This window comes from Salvelinus namaycush, chromosome 20 (assembly GCF_016432855.1).
Source record: "Salvelinus namaycush isolate Seneca chromosome 20, SaNama_1.0, whole genome shotgun sequence".
NCBI classification, from domain to species: Eukaryota; Metazoa; Chordata; class Actinopteri; order Salmoniformes; family Salmonidae; genus Salvelinus; species Salvelinus namaycush.
Window position 1 is genome coordinate 10,940,555 of NC_052326.1, and position 22,337 is coordinate 10,962,891.

At 42.2% G+C, this 22,337-nt stretch overlaps 1 protein-coding gene across 1 annotated transcript; it reads left to right on the forward strand.

The window, feature by feature from the left end:
- The first annotated feature begins 6,607 nt into the window (after positions 1–6,607).
- On the forward strand, positions 6,608–21,355 carry LOC120064920 (CD9 antigen-like). The gene is made up of 8 exons (XM_039015509.1): positions 6,608–6,730; positions 13,187–13,289; positions 16,281–16,378; positions 17,323–17,397; positions 17,525–17,620; positions 17,750–17,812; positions 19,484–19,567; positions 21,217–21,355. Exons 1-8 carry the CDS (start codon positions 6,662–6,664, stop codon positions 21,280–21,282), a joined length of 654 nt encoding a protein of 217 aa, XP_038871437.1. The 5' UTR covers positions 6,608–6,661; the 3' UTR covers positions 21,283–21,355.
- Positions 21,356–22,337: the final 982 nt, after the last annotated feature.

Consider the following 22,337-nt stretch of genomic DNA (forward strand, 5'->3'; position numbering starts at 1 on the left):
CTGTATCACCGCCTGGTACAGCAAATGCACCTTCCGCAACCGCAGGGATCCCCAGAGGGTGGTGTGGTCTGTCCAACGTATCACCGTGGGTACACTGCCTGCCCTCCAGGACATCGACAGCACCCTGTGTCACAGAAAGGCCGAGAAGACCATCAAGGAACTCAGCCACCCGAGCTACGGCCTGTACACCCCGCTACCATCTACAAGGTGGGGTCAGTGCAGGTGCATCAAAGCTGGGACCGAGAGATTGAAAAACAGCAGCTATCTCAAGGCCATCAGACTATTAAATAGTCACCACTAGTCATCCTCTGCCCAGTACCCTTGCCTGAACTTTAGTCACTGTCACTAGCCGGCTGCCACCCGGTACTCAACCCTGCAACTTAGAGACTGCTGCCCTATGTACATAGAGGCATTGAACACTGATCTTTTGAATAATGTTTACATACTGTTTTACCCATTTCATATGTACTGTATATACTGTATTCTAGTCAAGGCCTATCCTATTTAACTATTGCTGTACAAACAGTGGTGTAAAGTACTTTAAAATACATTAAAGTACTACTTAAGAAGTGTTTTGGAGTATCTGTACTTTACTATTTATATTTTTGACAACTTTTACTTTTGCTTCATTATATTCCTAAAGAAAATTCTGTAATTTTTACTCCGTACATTTTCCCTGACACCCAAAAGTACTCGTACTTAAGCAACTACATTGACTTTTGATACTTAAGTGTATTTAAAACCAAATACTTTTAGACTTTTAATCAAGTAATATTTTACTGGGTGACTTTCACTTTTACTTGAGTCATTTTCTATTAAGGTATCTTTACATTTACATTTAAGTCATTTAGCAGACGCTCTTATCCAGAGCGACTTACAAGTACATACATTCATACTTTTTTGTACTGGCCCCACGTGGGAATCGAACCCACAACCCTGGCGTTGCAAGCGCCATGCTCTACCAACTGAGCCACACGGGACCGCGTTTACTTTTACTCAAGTACGAGAATTGAGTACTTTTTCCACCACTGTGTACATTTTCTATTCAAACTCACATATTCTACAGATATACTACATATTATATCCATATACCGTCCATAATGTCTACACATCCCATCATATACATATACATTTATATTCCGGACTCTGATATTGCCAGTCCTAATATTTCTCTATTTCTTAATTTGAAAAAATGTATTTGTAGATGTACGTGTATTGTTTTGTATTGTTAGATATTACTGCACTGTCAGAGCTAGGAGCATACGCATTTCCCTACACCCACAGTAACATCTGCTAAATATGTGTATGTGATGCGACCAATAAAATTTGATTTGATTTAGATTTTCACCCATTGTCTCTGAATCATTATGCTAGCACACTGTATTAATTTACAATAATATATTTGTTGGGAATTTAATACCACCAACATTTCTAATGTATCAAAACTTGTTTAACAAACTCTTTTGTCAATAGTGATTTTGATGCGCAAAATGTCTTGACAGTGGAATCCTGAGTGACCTACAAAAGTCATGATGGTGTTTTTGGCATAACGAAGATTTCACAGGACTATTTCCATAATAAACATATTGATTCTAGATATAAGACCATTGGACACTGTGCTCATTTAATTATTTATTTCTAATTTAGGAACGAATATAATGGCCTACTTACACTCTTAGAAAAAAAGTTGCTAAGTAGAACCATGTAGGGTTCTTTGGTTTGTCCCCATATGAGATCCCTTTTTGGTGCTAGGTAGAAACCTTTGCAGAGAGTTCTACCTAGAACCATCTATGTAGGGTTCTTCATAGAACCCCCTGTAAATGGTTCCAGGACATCTACAGGGTTCTCATATGCGTTCTCATATGGTTCTACAGAGAACCACTTTATTATCTAAAGGTTCTTCCTAGAACCCTCTATGAAGGGATATACCGAGAACCCTTTTATCTTTGGAGGGTTCTTCCTAGAACCCTCCAAAGGTTCCACCAGCCTTATTATCCTTTAAAATTCAATTATTTATGACAAAACATTACATATATCATAAGGCCTTTCTTTGAAGGCCTAGTTATACCCTAACTCAGTGGTGTTTGGAAACTCCTGGTTTACAGGCCTGTAAGTCACATTGTGCTGGCTTGCAATGTGATGTTTAATTCCTATTGGAATCCAGACAGAGTTAGGTAGTGATGTTACGTTTGATACTGGAGCTCCAAGGCATGCATCGAAATTGCTAAGCAGCTAACTTCGAAACAGTGTGCCAATGCGTGTATCAATTTATCAGAAGTCCGTCATCAAGGACGTCTGAAGGTCAGTTTGATCACATGCTTTTTGAAACCGTGTGTTGCAAAATGCGAGATCCCACTGATCTCGCCGTGGTTCCGGTGCTTTCTTCAATTAAGCTGCTTTCAAACACCAACCTCTACTGGATATCGTACCTATAAATATAGCTGGGATTTTGTACATGTCATTTCACCTGACTGGTAGCTTAGCAGGTTGAGTAGGGAACTATGGACAATTCAGGGATGTGAGGGTATTAAGTCGCATCATGTTGAAGGCACACTTTTTTGAAAATAGTTTTATGTGGAACCACACTTTCTGCACTGCTATAGATTCCATTTTTGAAAAATAGTCGATGTGAAGGCAAAACAGGGAAACATGATGTAAGATGGAATCCAACTGATTGTAGGCTATTAAAGCAAACGACTTTACAGACGCGCCATGAAGTTTTGATAAATCAGTGGAGAAAAAAGAAACTGATACTCACACTTTGTTTTTTACTGCTGATCAGCAGATGTCATTAATGTGCATTGTGAACTGATAATGAAGCTCTGAATGAACCTATTTTCTACACAATTGCCTGGAAAGCTTCATGCTTCAGGAAATGTAGTTTCCCATCAATAAAGTTATGATTTTCAAACAAGAGGAATGTTTTATTACCCACAGCCTGAATTCCAAATGATTGCCAGGGTTGAAACAGATAATTATCGAGACTGCCTCAATCATATAAACCGGGACAACCATCTCTGTAAGGGGTGCAATAAGTCCGCCTACTAACAGATTGGATTAGTTTAGAAACATTTACGCTATGTATCTTTCTGTAGCATAATATGAATCAACCAATCAATATACATGCAAAAAACACAGATATTAAAACAAACAATTATGAAAATCACCCTGCAATAGAGCATGCTGGGAAATATGATAAATGTTCAATGTAGAACCCTTCTTGCCTTCCAAAGAATCATCAAAAAAATACTTACTTCCAAAAACAGTCTTTATGATGTTATAGGTTCTGAGTAGAACCTTTTGCCTTACACATAATGTCACACCCTGATCTGTTTCACCTCTTGTCTTGTGCTTGTTTCCACCCCCCACCAGGTGTCTCTTATTTTTCTACATTATCCCCTGTGTATTTATACCTACGTTTTCTGTTTATCTGTTGCCAGTTCGTCTTGTCTCGTCAAGTCGTCCCAGCGTGTTTTCCGTGTGTTAGCTTCTCTCTAGTTTTATTTTCTAGTCTTCCCGGTTCTGACCTTTCTGCCTGCCCTGAGCCTGCCTGCCGTTCTGTCCCTTGTTGACTCTGCCTTGGATTACGAACCTCTACTTGCCCACAACCTGCCCTTTTGCCTGACCCTTTGTGATAGTAAATATTCTGAGAACCGAAACATCTTTCTCCTGTGTCTGCATCTGGGTCAAATCTTGAGTTGTGATAGGACAAACTGGCCATGAGTGACCCAGAAGACTCAGACCAGCTCCACAACACTATCTCCCTGCAAGGAGCCACCATTGGAAGACACGAGGAGCTACTTCAGAACCTCATGGAGGGACTCCATACCTTGGAGGAATGCCATGACCATATAGTCAAGTACTGGAGCAAGCCACAACGGAAACCTCCCGGGCGCTCAGTAACCTTGCTACTAGTGATGCTTCTCCACAGCCTACCCCACTTCCCTGAGAACCCTGCTTACCTCCTCCGGAGCACTATGCAGGAGATCCTGGAACCTGCCAGGCATTTCTCTCCTAGTGCTCCCTCATCTTTGAGCTGCAGCCCTCTTAATTTCCTTCGGATCAGTCGAAGATTGCGTATCTTATAACGCTGATGTCGGGAAGGACGCTCGCCTGGGCTATGGCGGTGTGGTATTAACAATCAGCCATTTTCCTTAGTCTGGATGATGTCGTGGCGAAGGTAAGGAAGGTGCTCAATTTCCCGGAGAGAGGCGGCTCAGAAGCCACTTCGTCAAGACTCCCGCAGTGTGGCAGACTACATGCTAGACTTTTGCACGCTGGCCGCCGAGAGTGCCTGGAACCTGGAGTCCCTGTTTGACACCTTCCTTCATGGATTATCGGAGGAAATCAAAGACGAACTCACAGCCCGGGAGTTACCCTTCAGTTACCCTTGAATATAAGGATTGATAGGCACCTATGGCAATGCAGGAGGGAGAGGAGGTCTGTTCTCATCCACAATCGCTCGTCCACGGTTTCTCACTTGTCTCCACCTGAGCCCACGCAACTGGGCAGGGCTAGATTGTCTCCTAGTGAACGTTTACGCAGGCTGAGCTCCAACAGTATTCTGTATTGTGGTACAACAGGACATGACATATCCATCTGTCCAATAAAAGACCAGGCTCATCAGTAGGTACGGGTACGCTGATGGGCCATACAGGGAGACTCCAATTACTTGTACTCCTGTCCACGCTATCCTGCTGTGCGGTGACCAGTCAGAATCTCTCAGAGTACTCTGGGTCTGACAAGAGCTTCATGGACGCTAGCCTGGTATCTGCGCTGGGTATCTCTCCTCAACTCCTCTCCATTCCCATGGACGCCAGAGCTTTGAACGGACGCTTCATTGGCAGGGTCACTCACAGTATGGTTCCCATTAACCTGCAAGTGTCGGGTAATCACAGTGAGTCCATACAGTTTATACTAATTTAATCTCCTCATACACCTGTGATTTTGGGATTTCCATGGCTCCAGAGGCACAACCCCCTGATCGATTGGGCTACTGGTTCTATCCTGGGTTGGAGCCAGTTCTGCCACGCACATTGCCTTAAGGCGGCGCAGCCTGCCCTGGGATGTCCTTTTGTGGGCTTGGGTAAAGCCTCGGATCTCTCCGCCGTTCTCGCAGAGTACCAGGACCTCCGGGAGGTTTTCAACAAGGCTCGCGCCACATCCCTTCCTCCGCATCGACACTACGATTGCGCTATTGACCTCCTCCTGGGCACCACACCAACTCGGGGGTGGCTTTATTCCCTGTCTGGTCAGGAGACCAAAACCATGGAGGTATACATTGAAGACTCTCTATTGGCCGGAATCATGCGTCCTTCAGTCTCCTCTGCCGAAGGGAGCTTTCTTTGTGGAAAAGAAGTACAAAACCCTGCGCCCATGTTTCAACTTCTGGGGCCACAATGATATCATTGTATAAAATTGTTACCCGCTACCACTTCTCTCCTTGGCTTTCGAGCCTATCTAGGGTGCGACCATCTTTTCCAAGTTGGACCTTCGGAACGCCTACCACCTGGTTTGGGTACGGAAAGGAGACGAGTGGAAGACAGCCTTCAACACGGCTAGCGGATACTACAAGTACCTGGTTATGCAGTTTGGTCTGACCAAACGCAGTGTTCCAGGCTCTGTGACATGTTGAACCGGTTTGTGTTTGTCTATCTTGATGACATCCTTGTCTTTTCCCGGTTGACTCAAGAGCATGTTCTCCATGTCCGAGCCTGCCTGCCGTTCTGTCCCTTGTTGACTCTGTCTTGGATTACGAACCTCTGCTTGCCCTCGACCTGCCCTTTTGCCTTACCCTTTGTGATAATAAATATTCTGAGAACCGAACCATCCGCCTCCTGTGTCTGCATCTGGGTCATATCCTGAGTCGCGATACAGAATCCATGTCTTCCAAAAAGGGTTCTTCAGATCAAAACGGTTCTTGGTATAACCCTATCCCTCCATAAAGAACCCTTTTGGAACCCTTTTTTCTAAGAGTGTATCATTACAGCCATGGCAATTTATATTTTGTGTAAATGTCTTAGGCTTTCTTTTGGCATAATGCACTTCAACGGGTTGGGTAGAAAGTTATTGAATGTAAACATTTGCACCGAACCAAGTTTCAGTTTTTGGAAATAAGATCTTAAAATATAATCTGTAGATAGAATATAGCCTATAGAATGCAATCTGATTGAGCATGAAATCAACTCACACATTTCTATTTAACGTAAGCATGTTTTTCTACATGCTATAATGTCTTTAGTGAAACATTACTGTTTAAATAATATAGCTTATAATAAACCTTTTATAGTTAATATTGCACGGTTGAAAGCATACATTTATAAATGCAGTCCTTCGATAAAGTGTTTCAGCCTAGGATAAAATAGGTTTGTTACAAGAAACAAATACAATCAAATTGAGTGGAAGTTTAAAATCCCAAAATATTGATATTGGCTTATTTAATGAGGGCACAGCATTTTTGCCATCTGATTAATTTGTACCACTCATAAACCAATGACGGAAATGGGCGGTCCAACAACGCGTGTAAAGCTTCTCCAATGTTGTCATTTTGAGATTGCAGCGCGGTTGTAGACTATTGTTGATGTCAAAGACGCATGTAGAACAAAGTATCGCTGTCTTTTCATTCTTTTATTGGTCGTATTAGAGACGGATTTACAGAATCATGAGTAAAGTGCAAGGTGTGATGAAATGCGTGAAATATCTCCTTTTTGTTTTCAACTTCATATTCTGGGTAAGTGTTGATCCTACTACCGATACATTTATTCGATCATAAACATGGTTGCATGTGTGCAGAATTGATTGTGATTTATAGTGATTCCTCATAAATTGCAGATGCTTTTTGCAGCAAATCCATCTCTCACGCTGCTGTAGCTGATGCATTTATATTCTTCTGCCGGTCCGGAGGGAAAGTACATTTCCTCTGTTGTTGTCGGATTTTTATCAATGTAACTCATTTTCACGGAAGCATGTTGTTACCAAATATAATCATATTCTCTTATTTGATGGTTGAGATAGAAAGCGCGCGTGTACGCGCTCTCTCGCACGCACACGTTATATGAAATGTTTACAGCAGTATTTCTTCAAAGACATGTTCTCATGGTAACTCCTTTAACCACGATTCACCTCCCTCCAGATATAGTTGAAGGATCTTAGTTTGATCACTCTTTTGTTGTTGAGAATTTGCGCATGAGCTTCATGATTTACATACATTTACTGAAAACCCGCACTAACACTTGGTTAAAACAGTATTGCACTTCTCATGTAGCCCACTTTTGTCCAGTTTATAGTCTTACCACTGACCAAGCAACTGTACTAATGGACTAAATGTTCAAATCCCGTTGCAACTGCTCGGTATACTAGGTGGTGCCACACATCGACTAACCTCTACCCCCTTTATATAGCCTCGTTATTGTTATTTTATTGTGTTACTTTATGTTTTACTTTAAGTTTATTTGGTAAATATTTACTTAACCCAATTTCTTGAACTGCATTGATGGTTAAAGGCTTGTAAGTAAGCATTTCACCTTGTTGTATTCGGTGCATGTGACTGTAACAGTATAACTTTAAACCGTCCCCTCGCCCCGACACGGGCGCGAACCAGGGACCTTCTGCACACATCAACAACGGTCGCCCACGAAGCATCGTTACCCATCGCTCCACAAAGGCCACGGCCCTTGCAGAGCAAGGGGCAACACTAGTTCTACGTTTCAGAGCAAGTGACGTAACTGATTGAAACGCTAGTAGCGCGTACCCGCTAACTAGCTAGCCATTTCACATCCGTTACATGACTAATACATTTGGATTTCATTTGTTTATTACATCTGGACCTGAGCTTCTGAGGTCACAGTTCTTCACAGGACTGACTGAACTTCATGTTTAGTGTCAACTCAAAGTGTGAATGAACCTCCACATAAAATGTTATTTAAATACCAATGAAATGGTTTATGTAATTGCACTATTACGACATCTATTACAGCAGTATGCATAGTTTGCTCTAGACTGTTGTGATTTACACTGTAAGACGTTTCTCTAATTTCAACAGTAAAACACTGTAGAACGCACAGCAAAATACTGCAAATGTGTTTTACAGCACACTGTAATTTCAACACCAAGACACTGTAGAATGCACATTTTACAAAACATTTTATTGTTGAAATTGTATAAAAACTCGGTGGCACAGCGGTAAGTTTTTGGCTTTAATAGCCTACAATCAGTTGGATTGCATCTTATGTCATGCTTCCCTTTTTTGCCTTCAAGTTGACTATTTTTCAAAAACGGAATATATGGCATTATTTAGGATGCTTAACACAGAAGCTTATACTATACTAAATAAAAAGAATATTTGAACAACAGTGCAGAATGTTTGGTTTCACATAAAATTATTTTCAAACTAATGTGCTTTAAACAGGATTCAACCTCATACCCTGATGTCCCTGCATGTTCCCTACTCAACCTTCTAATCTACCATTCAGGTGAAATGACATGTACAAAATCCTAACTATATATTTTTAAGTACGTTATCCAGTAAAGGTTGGTGTTTGAAAGCCGCTTAATCGAAGAAAGCACTGGAACCACAGTAACATGAGTGGGATCTTGCGTTTTGCAACACATGGTTTGAAAAAGCACGTGATCAAACGAAGCTGATGACTTACTTCTGATAAAGTGATACACACATCGGAACACTGCTTTGAAGTTACGCCTCGATCACACCAACAGTGTTTTTGAAATTGGGTACACCAGAAGTACATTCATTTCCAATGGAATGCTATGTGTGCCTTGCAGCATTGCGTTGCAGAGGCAGTTGCAGTGCGTTCTGTTGTTGCACACATATCAAGATGATGCTGTGTAAGATTTTGCGCCAAGCTGTAGGTGTGTTCGAGGCGTTAGCAACTTCGATGCATATTTCAGAGCTCCAGTATTACACGTGACATCACTACTAGTGAGTGCATGGTATTGATGTTTCTGACCCGTTAACATATTTTGAGGTGTGTCTTGTAAGAGGCTATACTTGTTGCACCCGTTAGTAAGAATGCTGTATGAATTTAACTGATATATTGTAGTGGTTCCCTAACAGTTACATGTATATAGGGGACAGATCAGAGTAGCAGCAGGTCTTAAACTTTTAATGGTTGAATATTTAACCACGTCCATTTGATCTGTTTTGCCCTGTAATCACAGCCAGTTTGGAAGCCTTTGTTTTGGCCTCTAAAATTGTAAGTGATTTAAAACACATAGTATTCATTAATATGATGAACTTTACAAATGCCTAGCAGCCAACCTGCTTGCTCCAATCCCTTGTAAAATACTGTGAAAAAATTACGCTCTTACAGTTTACTAGTCACTTTTACAGTATTGTAGTGTGTTTCATTACTTTGGCATTATAGTAACTTACAGCAAGCTGGCATCAAGTTCTCGTCGATATCTCAGTAATGTATTGGCACTATCCAGAGATCATAAGATATCTTGTAATTATAACTATTTTGAAGACCAGTGTATCCTCAACTACAACAACATTTTCAGTAACTGTTACAGAAACGTTTAACTTGCTATGACTATGATAGACCTGTTTTTATTTTATTTTATCAACCTTGGTTGAATGCACCAAATGTAAGTTGCTAAGGGACAAGAGCACCCGCTAAATGACCAAAATCTACAAATTAAAACTTGTAAAGAATACTGGATAATATAGTATAGCATAAGCCTACTGAACTTCTTCTTGCAGAACTGCAGTTTGTTGGTACATTTCCAACATACTGTAGCTACGATGGCCAACCATATTTCCTATCCCCCTCCCTCATACAAGTTGGCACTGTGATGTGACTTTCTTTTTGCTGGGAAGAGTGATGTCACTTTGTCAGACAGCAACCCTTTGTGCCCAGTTAAGAGACAAAAAGCAGTGGCGTTGTGAGACGAGGCAAAGAGGGCGGGTCATAGTGGACAGGAGAAAGCGTACAGCGTCAGTTTGGGGTACAGTGCCAACGGGCAGCCAATGCCAGTGTGTGTTACGTCACCCATCTATAGGCTGTAGGCCTGTGAGGCTGGCACCATGGGCTGTCCAGCTCTGAGTTTTAGCTGTAGGCACAGGTCTAGGATCAGCTTACTCTCCGCCTATCCTTGCCATTATCATTAGGGGGTTCAAATGCAACACTGACCTTAAGGCAGTGTCTACTCTGGCTGCCCTGCTACATGGTACTCTGAAGGACAAAGTCCCCAGAGGTTAAAGACAGACTAGATATGTATTTTTTTTATTACAACATAACACCATTAGATGTCTACTTGTAATACTTAAGGGGGGTGGGGGGTTGTAGTAAGCTAACATATGGAATTGTCTGAAGATGGTTATATCAAGGATCACTTACTCATTTTATTTGGAATTTTAAGACCCCTTTAATCATAAAAAAGTGTATACATTTTTTATTGATGAAACATTGAATTTGGCCTCACTTCTATTAGCCCATAGAAACACATTGAATACCAGATTCATACAGTTGAAGTCGGACGTTTACGTACACCTTAGCCAAATACATTTAAACTCAGTTTTTCACAATTCCTGACATTTAATCCTAGTAAAAATTCCCTGTATTAGGTCAGTTAGGATTACCACTTTATTTTAAGAATGTGAAATGTCAGAATAATAGAAGAGAGAATGATTTATTTCTACTTTTATTTCTTTCATCACATTCCCAGTGGGTCAGAAGTTTACATACACTCAATTAGTATTTGGTAGCATTGCCTTTAAATTGTTTTACTTGGGTCAAACGTTTCGGGTAGCCTTCCTCAAGCTTCCCACAATAAGTTGGGCGAATTTTGGCCCTCTCCTCCTGACAGAGCTGTTGTAACTGGGCCTCCCGGGTGGCGCAGTGGTCTAGGGCACTGCATCGCACTGCTAGCTGCGCCACCAGAGTCTCTGGGTTCGCGCCCAGGCTCTGTCGCAGCTGGCCGCAACCGGGAGGTCCGTGGGGCGACGCACAATTGGCATAGCGTCGTCCGGGTTAGGGAGGGTTTGGCCGGTAGGGATATCCTTGTCTCAGTATGTAAAAAAAAATGTAATAAAATGTATGCACTCTACTGTAAGTCGCTCTGGATAAGAGCGTCTGCTAAATGACTAAAATGTAAAAAATGGAACTGAGTCAGGTTTGTAGGCCTCCTTGCTCGCACACGCTTTTTCAGTCCTGCCCACAAATTTTCTATATGATTGAGGTCAGGGCTTTGTGATGGCCACTCCAATACCTTTACTTTGTTGTCCCTAAGCCATTTTGCCACAACTTTGGAAGTATGCTTGGGGTCATTGTCCATTTGGAAGACCCATTTGCGACCAAGCTTTAACTTCCTGACTGATGTCTTGAGATGTTGCTTCAATATATCCACACAATTTTCCTCCCTCATGATGCCATCTATTTTCTGAAGTGCACCAGTTCCTCCTGGAGCAAAGCACCCCCACAACATGATGCTGCCACCCCCGTGCTTCACGGTTGGGATGGTGTTCTTCGGCTGCGTGTTCCCATGGTGTTTATACTCGCGTACTATTGTTTGTACAGATGAACGTGGTACCTTCAGGCGTTTGGAAATTGCTCCCAAGGATGAACCAGACTTGTGGAGGTCTACAATTTTTTCTTCTGAGGTCTTAGCTGATTTCTTTTGATTTTCCCATGATGTCAAGCAAAGAGGCAATGAGTTTGAAGGTAGGCCTTGAAATGCATCCACAGGTACACCTCCAATTCACTCAAATGATGTCGCCTAGCCTATCAGAAGCTTCTAACGCCATGACATCAATTTCTTTCATTTTCCAAGCTGTTTAAAGGCACAGTCAACTTAGTGTATGTAAACTTCTGACCCACTGGAATTGTAATACAGTGAATTATAAGTGAAATAATCTGTCTGTAAACAATTGTTGGAAAAATGACTTGCGTCATGCACAAAGTAGATGTCCTAACCGACTTGCCAAAACCATAGTTAACAAGAAATTTGTGGAGTGGTTGAAAAACGAGTTTTAATGACTCCAACTTAAGTGTGTGTAAACTTCCGACTTCAACTGTACATGGAAAACCAGATAATCAAAAGGAAGTTTGTTTTAAAGTACCTGTCCTATTTCTGAGATCAGGAAATTATTCATATATTTTTACCCATATTTAACTCCTTTTTTTGGCACTAAACTATTTTCAATGATTGCTACTTCCATACATTATTTTAGCTGGTACCGAGCTATCTTCAGACGAGTCTTGTGAGGCTTGTGGGTGACCTAGAGCAAAACAAAGAGAGGTCATATTAGTGTGTAGCCCAAACTGTTTGGATGCTACAGACAGAAGTTGGCAGATCGGCGGTCCCGTGCCGCTTGTGGGTGTCGTAGAGCATAACAGAGAACACCCTCGTGAGAGTCTCGTCTTTCCATATAGTGGTCATACTAGTTCGTTCGCATTGCTACAGACAGATTTTCGGGATGTCTCATGGCCTGACAAACACCACTGTAGCTTAGCCACCTTCCACTGCAGATGCGGAAGGCCGCCATTGGCGGAAGCGGTGGATTGAGACGCAGCCCATGCAAAAAAAATGTTATCTCTAGCTTAAACTGACGGGTTTTGATGGGGATGTTTTTATTATGCTAATTAGGTTTCAGCATTGGCGCCGACATCGACACTAGGACACCTCGGACACAAGGGCTAGTTAGTTGTGAAGTCAATTATTTGATACTGAATGTTCATTGAAACAGCCTTTTTGACAGTCATTATTGTTTTCAGAGTAAAACATTTTACTGAACAGTATCTGCCCAAGAGCATCTGCCCAGGCCTCTACAAAAGGCCAGATGGTACATGTGACGAAGTCACATGGAGTCATGGGTGACACCACCTTGTGTTACTGGGTTTCAATCAATGGGTTATTCTATTTAAGCTCTCATGGGGACCAATGCTGTGCAGTGTCCTGATCTGCTCTCAAGGTCAGGTCAAGACTAGACAACGTTCATAGACACTAGTCGGTCTGTACAGTATCTCACATCTATAGTATGCAACATGATGCTTTAAAAAAGGTCAAGGTTTATGATGACAAAATACACATTTGTGTAAACTAAGCAATAGTGTGCAAGATGTGTTAATTGTTTACTGTGTTGCGTTGTTATTCATGAATATTCCCTGAATGTTGAGGATTTATTTATTTCATGGTATGTGCATGCTTGATCTTTTCTGCTCCCCAGCTGTGTGGCTCGTTGGTGTTGGCAGTGGGGCTATGGCTGATGTTTGACCCAAAGACAGACCAGCTCCTGAATGGAGAGGGAGCCCCCGAGACCTTCTTCATAGGTGAGTCCACAGTCAGACCAGGACCCTAGACCGGCTGAACACCTTCCCCACTGGTTCTATTGGAATGATTGTACTGTACTTAGTTACCATGGTCAGTATTTGCACAACGTAGCCATAGCAAAGTGTTACATTTCCTCTGTTTCAAAAAGGTTTTGCACATATCCTAGTACTGAACATGGCCCAGCTACCTACAACATTTACTTAGGTAGGAATATGTTTGAAGTACAGTATTTAATGGGTGGGTATCTTTGTGTTTGTTGGAGCATTTCCCATCAATCTAACCTGTTCTTGTTTCTGTCCCATAGGAACATATACGCTATGACAGGAACCTTGCATTTTTTAAAAATTGATTATTCTAAAATTAAAGTTACACTAAATCGCCTGCGGTCATACCCTTGTAGGACATAATAAAAGGTTGATTTCTGCAACAACAGACACACATTCCCCACAAAAGCTTGTTGAAGAGAAAGTGCATGGAGGGGCATTTTCCTGAGCATCCGGTTAAATGCAAACTACACTTGAAATAACATTTTATTCACACGTTGCCCCATGTCATGTCACAATCTATATTAGCCATTGTATACTGTATGTATTCAAAGACACTGTCTTGTGTTTCAAGTGGCCTCTCAACGTTCAGTTTTAAGTATCGGTGTTCCCTATAATATCCTCTCTCTCAATTGGTCTCCTACATGGACATGAGTAGAATGCAGCCTATTCTTGTTACTTCCATTTAGAGCGTAACCTAAAATGGTGACTCACTTTATCAACTCTTCACCATGCCTTCACCCAGTTGGCTGCTGCCCTCAGGTTGCTGTAGCTCATTGGGTGGCCTCTGAGGCGACTGTCTCCTAGCGACCGCCACTCCCATCAGCCAGAGAGTCATGATATCATCAAAAATGGCATAATTCATTGCACACTGTGATACCGACATCTGATGCCAGCTTTTCTATTAAATCCTAGTTAAATGCAGTAAAAGAAGAGCTGGGTACATGCCCAAGCCTTTTGGGTTGGTGTGTCATCACTGATGGGACGATGTATGCAATGTAGCTGGCTATGATAACACTGTAAGTTCATTTTGGCTTTCAATGCAAATGCCATACCAGGTCTTGCCTGGGCATCCAAACCATGTGGTACAAAGAGAGCTACCCCCAACATAGGGATTTCTGAGTGTGGTAATGTCTAGGCAATGCATAACAATCACCTGTCCTGAACAGATGTGCTATATAAAACAAGGCTTGGGAATTGTGTTACATATAACTTGACACCTAGACTTTTCTGCAGAAAAGCGAGCAGTATGCAGATAGTAAGTGTTTCGACCAGCTCACAGTAAAAACCATAAAGCATCAGATGACAGCTTTGATTAGTAATGAAATGGTAGCAATAGAACAGCAGCAACAGGACTCATAAACCAAACTCAAAATCGTATCCAATAAGGCTTTCTGTATTTGTTGTAGCCAACAATACATGCATAACCTCGTATTCGGATCCATTTGAGTTCACATTTAATGTGGAGACGTTACAAATGTCTGGGAAAAAACATAGCACTAAGATTGATCATGTTTTGTCATAGTCCAAGGGAGCCTTGGATACAAGATAAATATTATATTGGGCAGCATAAGAACAATATGTGAGGGAAAGGTTACCTTTTTGCAGTTGTACTGAAGACGAGACTAATTAGACAGGGATATCATAGAGGGACAAGGAGGCAGCATTCCCTATAGATGATTCACTTTCCATTCTGTCACCTCTGTGCCTCTGTGTCTGTGTAAGCTGAGGCAAGCCAATGGGGAGCAGTGTACTTACAGTGCTAGTCAATTTGCACACTAAACACTCAAAGATTTGCATTGCCCATTGATAACCTCCACCAATGTTGGGGCAGCACAGAAATGCAAATGCTTAGATATCGCAGACACTGAAAAGGAGCTGTACATGTGTTTGGATTGGAGGGCTGTCTTATCAACATCGCCGGCTTTGCTTGTGTAAAGCAAGGCGCCTGTCTCGTCTCATGATGTTTTCCATCGCTAAGCAGGAGATCAGCTATGAGCTTAGCCAGCCCTCTTCTTTCCAGTTTCCTCCCCCAGCCAGAGTCAAGCCACAGCGGACCGCTGCGCTTCACCTCCTGTCTATTGTTCTTAAACAACGAAAACAACCTCAGCGCACCACGGGCCCCCATGTGGTCTAATTAGGCAGCCGTAGCAGTTCCTGCCTGTGTCGTCGATTAAGCCAAACACTGAGCATGGGGACTTCCCAGGTGTACCATTACTCTACCGTATCATCGTCTAAGTGTCGCACTGTTTCACTGTCTCAGGGAAGGGCTGGTAGTGAGGGCTGGGCTGAGGGGGCATGGGGGAGCATCACAGGGGAGATGAGATGACACCATCCCAGCCGCAGTGCTGTGGTGACCGTGACACTAGTCTCAGAGCAGATGCTACCCCAGCAGAGTCTTTGTTAGGCCTGCCCTGCGATGATGGTCTCTCTTCCTGCTCCTTGTATTGAGAGGGTTATTGTTGCTCAGGCAGGGGTGGAGCAGCTAATGAGGACATCCACAGGCCTCTGAATATATGAGCGTTGTGTTGATGAGACAGATTACAGAGACATATACTGCTGCAAATTCAGCAAAGTGGAACATTGGATTACCTTAGCAACACATTGCTATCCAGGGTGTGCAAAATATATTCAAATCAACCGAGAGTAACTTTGAATAATGTGCAATGAGCACTTTGAAGTGGGAAAGTACTTTGTTTTAATGATGAGACTTTTCACCACTTTTCCCTCTGTGACTCATTTGAACTTACAGTTCATAAAGTCAGCATGAAGATAGTATTACATACTGGATACTCCAACACTTTACTTTGTAGTTAGATTGTGGTGCTGCATGGTAGAATCCATGTCTTACACTCTTTCCTAATGCTGCCACCCTCTGTTGATTCACTGCTCTCTCTCTTTCTCTCTCTCTTTCTCTCTCTCTCTCTCCTCTCTCTCTCTCCTCAGCCGTGTACATCCTGATTGGTGCAGGCGGGGTCATGATGCTGGTGGGATTCTTTGGTTGCTGTGGAGCTGTGAAGGAGTCACAGTGTCTCCTTGCGTCGGTGGGTAATTGGTGGGAGATTTACCTTAGGTGCCTAGCCTCAGGTTGTGTCTTTAGCCTCTTCATGGTCATTCATGTACTGTACATGTTAGATCATAACCTGTTCCACCTGTTGTGCCATCATCATGATTTGTAATTACATAGTATGCATTTTGAAGTTCACTGTTAAGTGTTTTTTTTATTTTTTTATCCTACCGATCTACACAACCAACTCACTTTTTTTTTTTTTTAAGTGAATGACAGCTATAGAACATTTAAAACATGGAAATGTCTTGATATGTCTTCACACCCCAGAGGTAATACTTGGTGGAAGCACCTTTGGCAGCCATCACAGCTGTGAATTATTTTGAATAAGATTCTACCAACGTTGCACAACTCTTAGAGCAACAGTATCCATTGTTTTTATCAAAATTGCTCAAGCTCAGTACATTTGGTTGGGAATCATTGTCTCTGATTTTTAAGCAAATTTGAGTCAGAACTGAGACCAGACCACTCAAGAACAATCAACACCTATTGGAAAGCCATTCTGGTGTGTCTTTGGCCTTCACATTTTGTGTAATTGTTCTGCTGAAAAATACAACTTTATCCAGAGTTAGGTTTTTTGTTGTTGTACCTTTTACCTGGGCTTTGATATTTCTATTAACCCTGACACTCCCCAGTTCCTGCCAATAACATGATGCTGCCACCACAAGACTTTCATTTTGAATTCACTTTGAACATTTGGAGTCGGTTGTGGAGATCAGTTAAAAAATATATATATATTTTTTTATATTTAATTTTAAGGCAACAAAATGCTAGGGGTGTGTAGACTTTCACTAGTGACCTTATTAGCATACTGTAGGCCCTGAGTTTTAACTGACCATATGTCCTGACCAGGGAAATCTCCTGGCCAAATGTACAGGATACTCTGTGAATTAATATACCACTGCCCTCTCTGTTTTGCAGTTCTTTGCCTGCCTTCTTGTAATCTTTGGTGCAGAGGTTGCTGCAGGTGTGTTTGGATTCATGAGCAAAGACAAGGTATATCCACTTGAATCAATGTTCCGACATTTAATTAAACGTGAATTAAAGACAACCACTTGTTTGTACTGCAATCTCGATCTCTTACTTATTTGATTTACTGATTCATCCTTAATCTATGTTTTAGATCATCGAAGACATTCAACAATTCTATAGTGAATCTATTTCAGAGAATTCAGAAAATTCCAACCGCACTGCTGTAGCTGAAATGTACCACGATGTTGTGAGTTAAACTACATTTTATTTTTGCTCTCATATGTACATGATCATGCCACACAGTCAATGTTGTCCATTTCTATGTGTTTGATATACAATATTTATTTTTGATATCCTATGTTTTTTGTTGCCGTAGTTGAATTGCTGTGGTGTCTCCATGCCTTCGCCTTTGTGTCCTGATGCTGATGAAGACACAAAGGTACAACTCTGATAGAGGCCTCTAGTGGCCAAAAGGCCATATTAGTATGGGCAGCGACATTGAGGGCTGCCACCATTTTAATTTAGTCAACTGGGTGGGACTTCCAACTTCATTGGCTAATCCCTCCTGGTGTCTTGGAGTCGTGTCCAACCGGGTCATCAGGAGGGATCAGCCAATCGTGAAGAACTGACTACATCAAAATGGAGGTTGCCTCAATGGCGCTGCCGGGTCATTCATACTATGCAGTGGCTTTTGGACCTCATAACTTTAGGGGACTTTTTAAAATTATTCTATCAGAAAAGGGACATGTTTGACTTTCAGAAAAACATATTGGTCAAGCTCAGGCACTTCATTTTTATTTTGGTGCTTTTTCCAACCTGTTAGGTGCATACATTTGGAGCCTAAATTAGCCAAAGCTCTGTCAGTGAGCAAGATTGAGCTAGCATAATGGAAATACCTAGTCAATTGTACAACTGACTGCCTTCAACTGAAATGTGTCTTCCGCATTTAACCGAACCTCTGAATCAGAGAGGTGCGGGGGGCTGCCTTAATCGACATCCACGTCTTCGGCACCTGGGGAACCGTGGGTTAACTGCCTTGCTCAGGGGCAGAACGACAGATTTTTACCTTGTCAGCTCGGGGATTCAGTCCAGCAACCTTTTGGTTACTGGCCCAACGCTCTAACCACTAGGCTACCTGCTGAGCACTTGAACAGGATTTTAATTTCTCTACCAAACATAGTGTTTTAGAAATTTGGTACATTTTCAAAAAAATGTAGCCTAATAGGGTGGAAATCTATGAGTGGGACATACAGACTAACAACATGAAACATGGAAAAATCGATGAAACAGAGTTTTATATTTAATTTAGCTTTTCACCATTGTTTTACCACCAAAGAAATTATGACACTTCCTGAATGTGGTGTCATTGTAGGTTGTTTTCTTAAACTGAGAATTTCAACAAATTAACAGGATAAAAAGTGATATCAGGAACACAAAGAAAATCTAAAATAAAATAATAATAAATACAATAATCATGAAAAAAACGTTATTGATAAGAGAAAATTTAACTAGAACTATAAAATAATGAAGGATTTTACATATTTTTTTATTTATGACTTATATTTCCCGTGGAAATTGATGAATAACAACCGGGGACATGGCAAAAACGCCTACATCCATTGAATAAAAGTATAAAAAAGTTATTAAATTCCCTTTCAAGATCCATATTTTTGTGTATTTAAAGTAAAGGACACCTGACCTTATATTTAAAGCCTTTTGGAATCCACATTTTACACTAAATAAGAAGTGATATTTCCTTAGGACAGTAAAGACACCGCATTTCCTGGGGACAGAAAAGGCACCCTTCCCACGCTGTCACGCTATAATGGCAGATGCAAAGATGAATCCTCTATGTTGAAAACGAAAATTGTTTTACCATAGGCCTACTGCTTGTCCCCTACTGAGCGCCATTACTGTAGACCTACAGTTGTGTTTGTCACATTACAAAATAAAAAAATCTAGTTTTATAAGCTAGTTAAAGTACAGTGGTGCCGTTAACTGTGCTTAGAGCACAGGGTTAATTTACCCTTAATGTGCTCTTATTATTTTGTAAGAAATAGTGAATAAAGGTATTGTAAGTGACATTATCCTATATCTTTATGTTTTCCAGGACTGTCTGAATGCAATAATGGGCTTTTTCAATGAAAAGCTCTACATTATCGGATATGTGGGGATTGGTGTAGCAGGAGTAATGGTAAGGATCTTACTGACACTCGGGCACAAATTACATTATGTTACATATGATTATTTACAAAATGTTACACATCATACTGCAAAAAAAACTGTATTACAAGCTCATAGCCTACTAATATACACTGCTCAAAAAAATAAAGGGAACACTTAAACAACACAATGTAACTCCAAGTCAATCACACTTCTGTGAAATCAAACTGTCCACTTAGGAAGCAACACTGATTGACAATAAATTTCACATGCTGTTGTGCAAATGGAATAGACAAAAGGTGGAAATTATAGGCAATTAGCAAGACACCCCCAAAAAAGGAGTGATTCTGCAGGTGGTGACCACAGACCACTTCTCAGTTCCTATGCTTCCTGGCTGATGTTTTGGTCACTTTTGAATGCTGGCGGTGCTCTCACTCTAGTGGTAGCATGAGACGGAGTCTACAACCCACACAAGTGGCTCAGGTAGTGCAGTTCATCCAGGATGGCACATCAATGCGAGCTGTGGCAAAAAGGTTTGCTGTGTCTGTCAGCGTAGTGTCCAGAGCATGGAGGCACTACCAGGAGACAGGCCAGTACATCAGGAGACGTGGAGGAGGCCGTAGGAGGGCAACAACCCAGCAGCAGAACCGCTACCTCCGCCTTTGTGCAAGGAGGTGCACTGCCAGAGCCCTGCAAAATGACCTCCAGCAGGCCACAAATGTGCATGTGTCTGCTCCAACGGTCAGAAACAGACTCCATGAGGGTGGTATGAGGGCCCGACGTCCACAGGTGGGGGTTGTGCTTACAGCCCAACACCGTGCAGGACGTTTGGCATTTGCCAGAGAACACCAAGATTGGCAAATTCGCCACTGGCGCCCTGTGCTCTTCACAGATGAAAGCAGGTTCACACTGAGCACATGTGACAGACGTGACAGAGTCTGGAGACGCCGTGGAGAACGTTCTGCTGCCTGCAACATCCTCCAGCATGACCGGTTTGGCGATGGGTCAGTCATGGTGTGGGGTGGCATTTCTTTGTGGGGCCGCACAGCCCTCCATGTGCTCGCCAGAGGTTACTGCCATGCACATTTGTGGCCTGCTGGAGGTCATTTTGCAGGGCTCTGGCAGTGCACCTCCTTGCACAAAGGCAGAGGTAGCGGTTCTGCTGCTGGGTTGTTGCCCTCCTACGGCCTCCTCCACGTCTCCTGATGTACTGGCCTGTCTCCTGGTAGTGCCTCCATGCTCTGGACACTACGCTGACAGACACAGCAAACCTTTTTGCCACAGCTCGCATTGATGTGCCATCCTGGATGAACTGCACTACCTGAGCCACTTGTGTGGGTTGTAGACTCCGTCTCATGCTACCACTAGAGTACGAGCACCGCTAGCATTCAAAAGTGACCAAAACATCAGCCAGGAAGCATAGGAACTGAGAAGTGGTCTGTGGTCACCACCTGCAGAATCACTCCTTTTTTGGGGGTGTCTTGCTAATTGCCTATAATTTCCACCTTTTGTCTATTCCATTTGCACAACAGCATGTGAAATTTATTGTCAATCAGTGTTGCTTCCTAAGTGGACAGTTTTATTTCACAGAAGTGTGATTGACTTGGAGTTACATTGTGTTGTTTAAGTGTTCCCTTTATTTTTTTGAGCAGTGTAGATGTTTTTTTGCTCTTGCCTCAGGTCATTGGTATGATCTTCAGTATGGTCCTCTGCTGTGCAATTCGGAACAACAGGGAGGTGATATAGAAAGACCCAGTATCTCTACCCCTCCCGCCCTGCAGACCCACCAGCCCTTTGTAATCGCCATGCCTGATGGAGGAGGTGACATCACATCTGGGCTGGATGACAGGGGAGCTTTTTTTTTTTAAACACAAACATACAAGTCCATGGGGTCAATTTGGTGGTGTGGGTGTGATATCACACCCAAAATATCACCAGGATTTCCCCATCCCCTAGACAGAGGCCTGCACTGTGTGGAGCCAGTGGGACCAGGCCATCACTCTTTCCTCTGGCATCTCTGTTAACTAAATATCTGGTCCCTCTCGCGCTTCTCTCCAAGCACAACATGGCTCAGGATTTGGCAGTACACTGAGACATTCCCCATTTTTCACAACCTCTTCTAACACTGCTAGCATTCCATGTATGTGTAACGTCTCCCTTTTTTTGATGAAAGAATGTGATGGCGGAGGAGCATTGGCGTAAATACAAACTCCTTTTTTTGTGTGCTTTTTTAACGTTATTGATTCAATGTCTTTGGTAACCTCAACTTAAAAGGGCAATCAGCAGTTGAAACAAAGTGTGTTACCAACCCGTTTTGGAGGGATGGGGCTGTAACCACTCTCAAATGAATAGACAGAGCAATGGATGCAAGGACTGACCATCCATGATATAAAAATGAGTTTTAACCATGTCTTAAGGCCATATGTTTGTTTACATTTACTATGTTTACAAACATGGGAGTAAAACAAGCATATCTGGGGCTTCTGGTGGGGTACAACAGTTGAACTAAGCCCACGAGGCGCTAATACGTTATATTCTTCAAGAATCAATGGGTAGATATTAATTTATAAGTCCAAGAATGGATGTAGCAAATGCAGATTTCCCATTTAAGGGTTAATTGCATGTACAGGGCTACTGTAGTCACCCATCATCTGCTTGTTAAAGTTGTATGTAGGTCAGTAACCTTAACTCCAGTCTTGGGAGTTTTACATAACTGTTGTTGGGACTTGCACCTTTGCAGCATACATTTCATTACTCACTACATGCCTACTTTGTACAGACAAGCCCAAGCGACCCACCCT

Excerpts from the sequence above, each read along its gene's own strand:
- LOC120064920 (XM_039015509.1), top strand. The coding sequence starts at position 6,662 with ATGAGTAAAGTGCAAGGTGTGATGAAATGCGTGAAATATCTCCTTTTT. Across the intron at positions 6,731-13,186 it reads TTTTCAACTTCATATTCTGG|CTGTGTGGCTCGTTGGTGTT; the intron begins GTAAGTGTTGAT and ends TCTGCTCCCCAG. Across the intron at positions 13,290-16,280 it reads CCCCGAGACCTTCTTCATAG|CCGTGTACATCCTGATTGGT; the intron begins GTGAGTCCACAG and ends CTCTCTCCTCAG.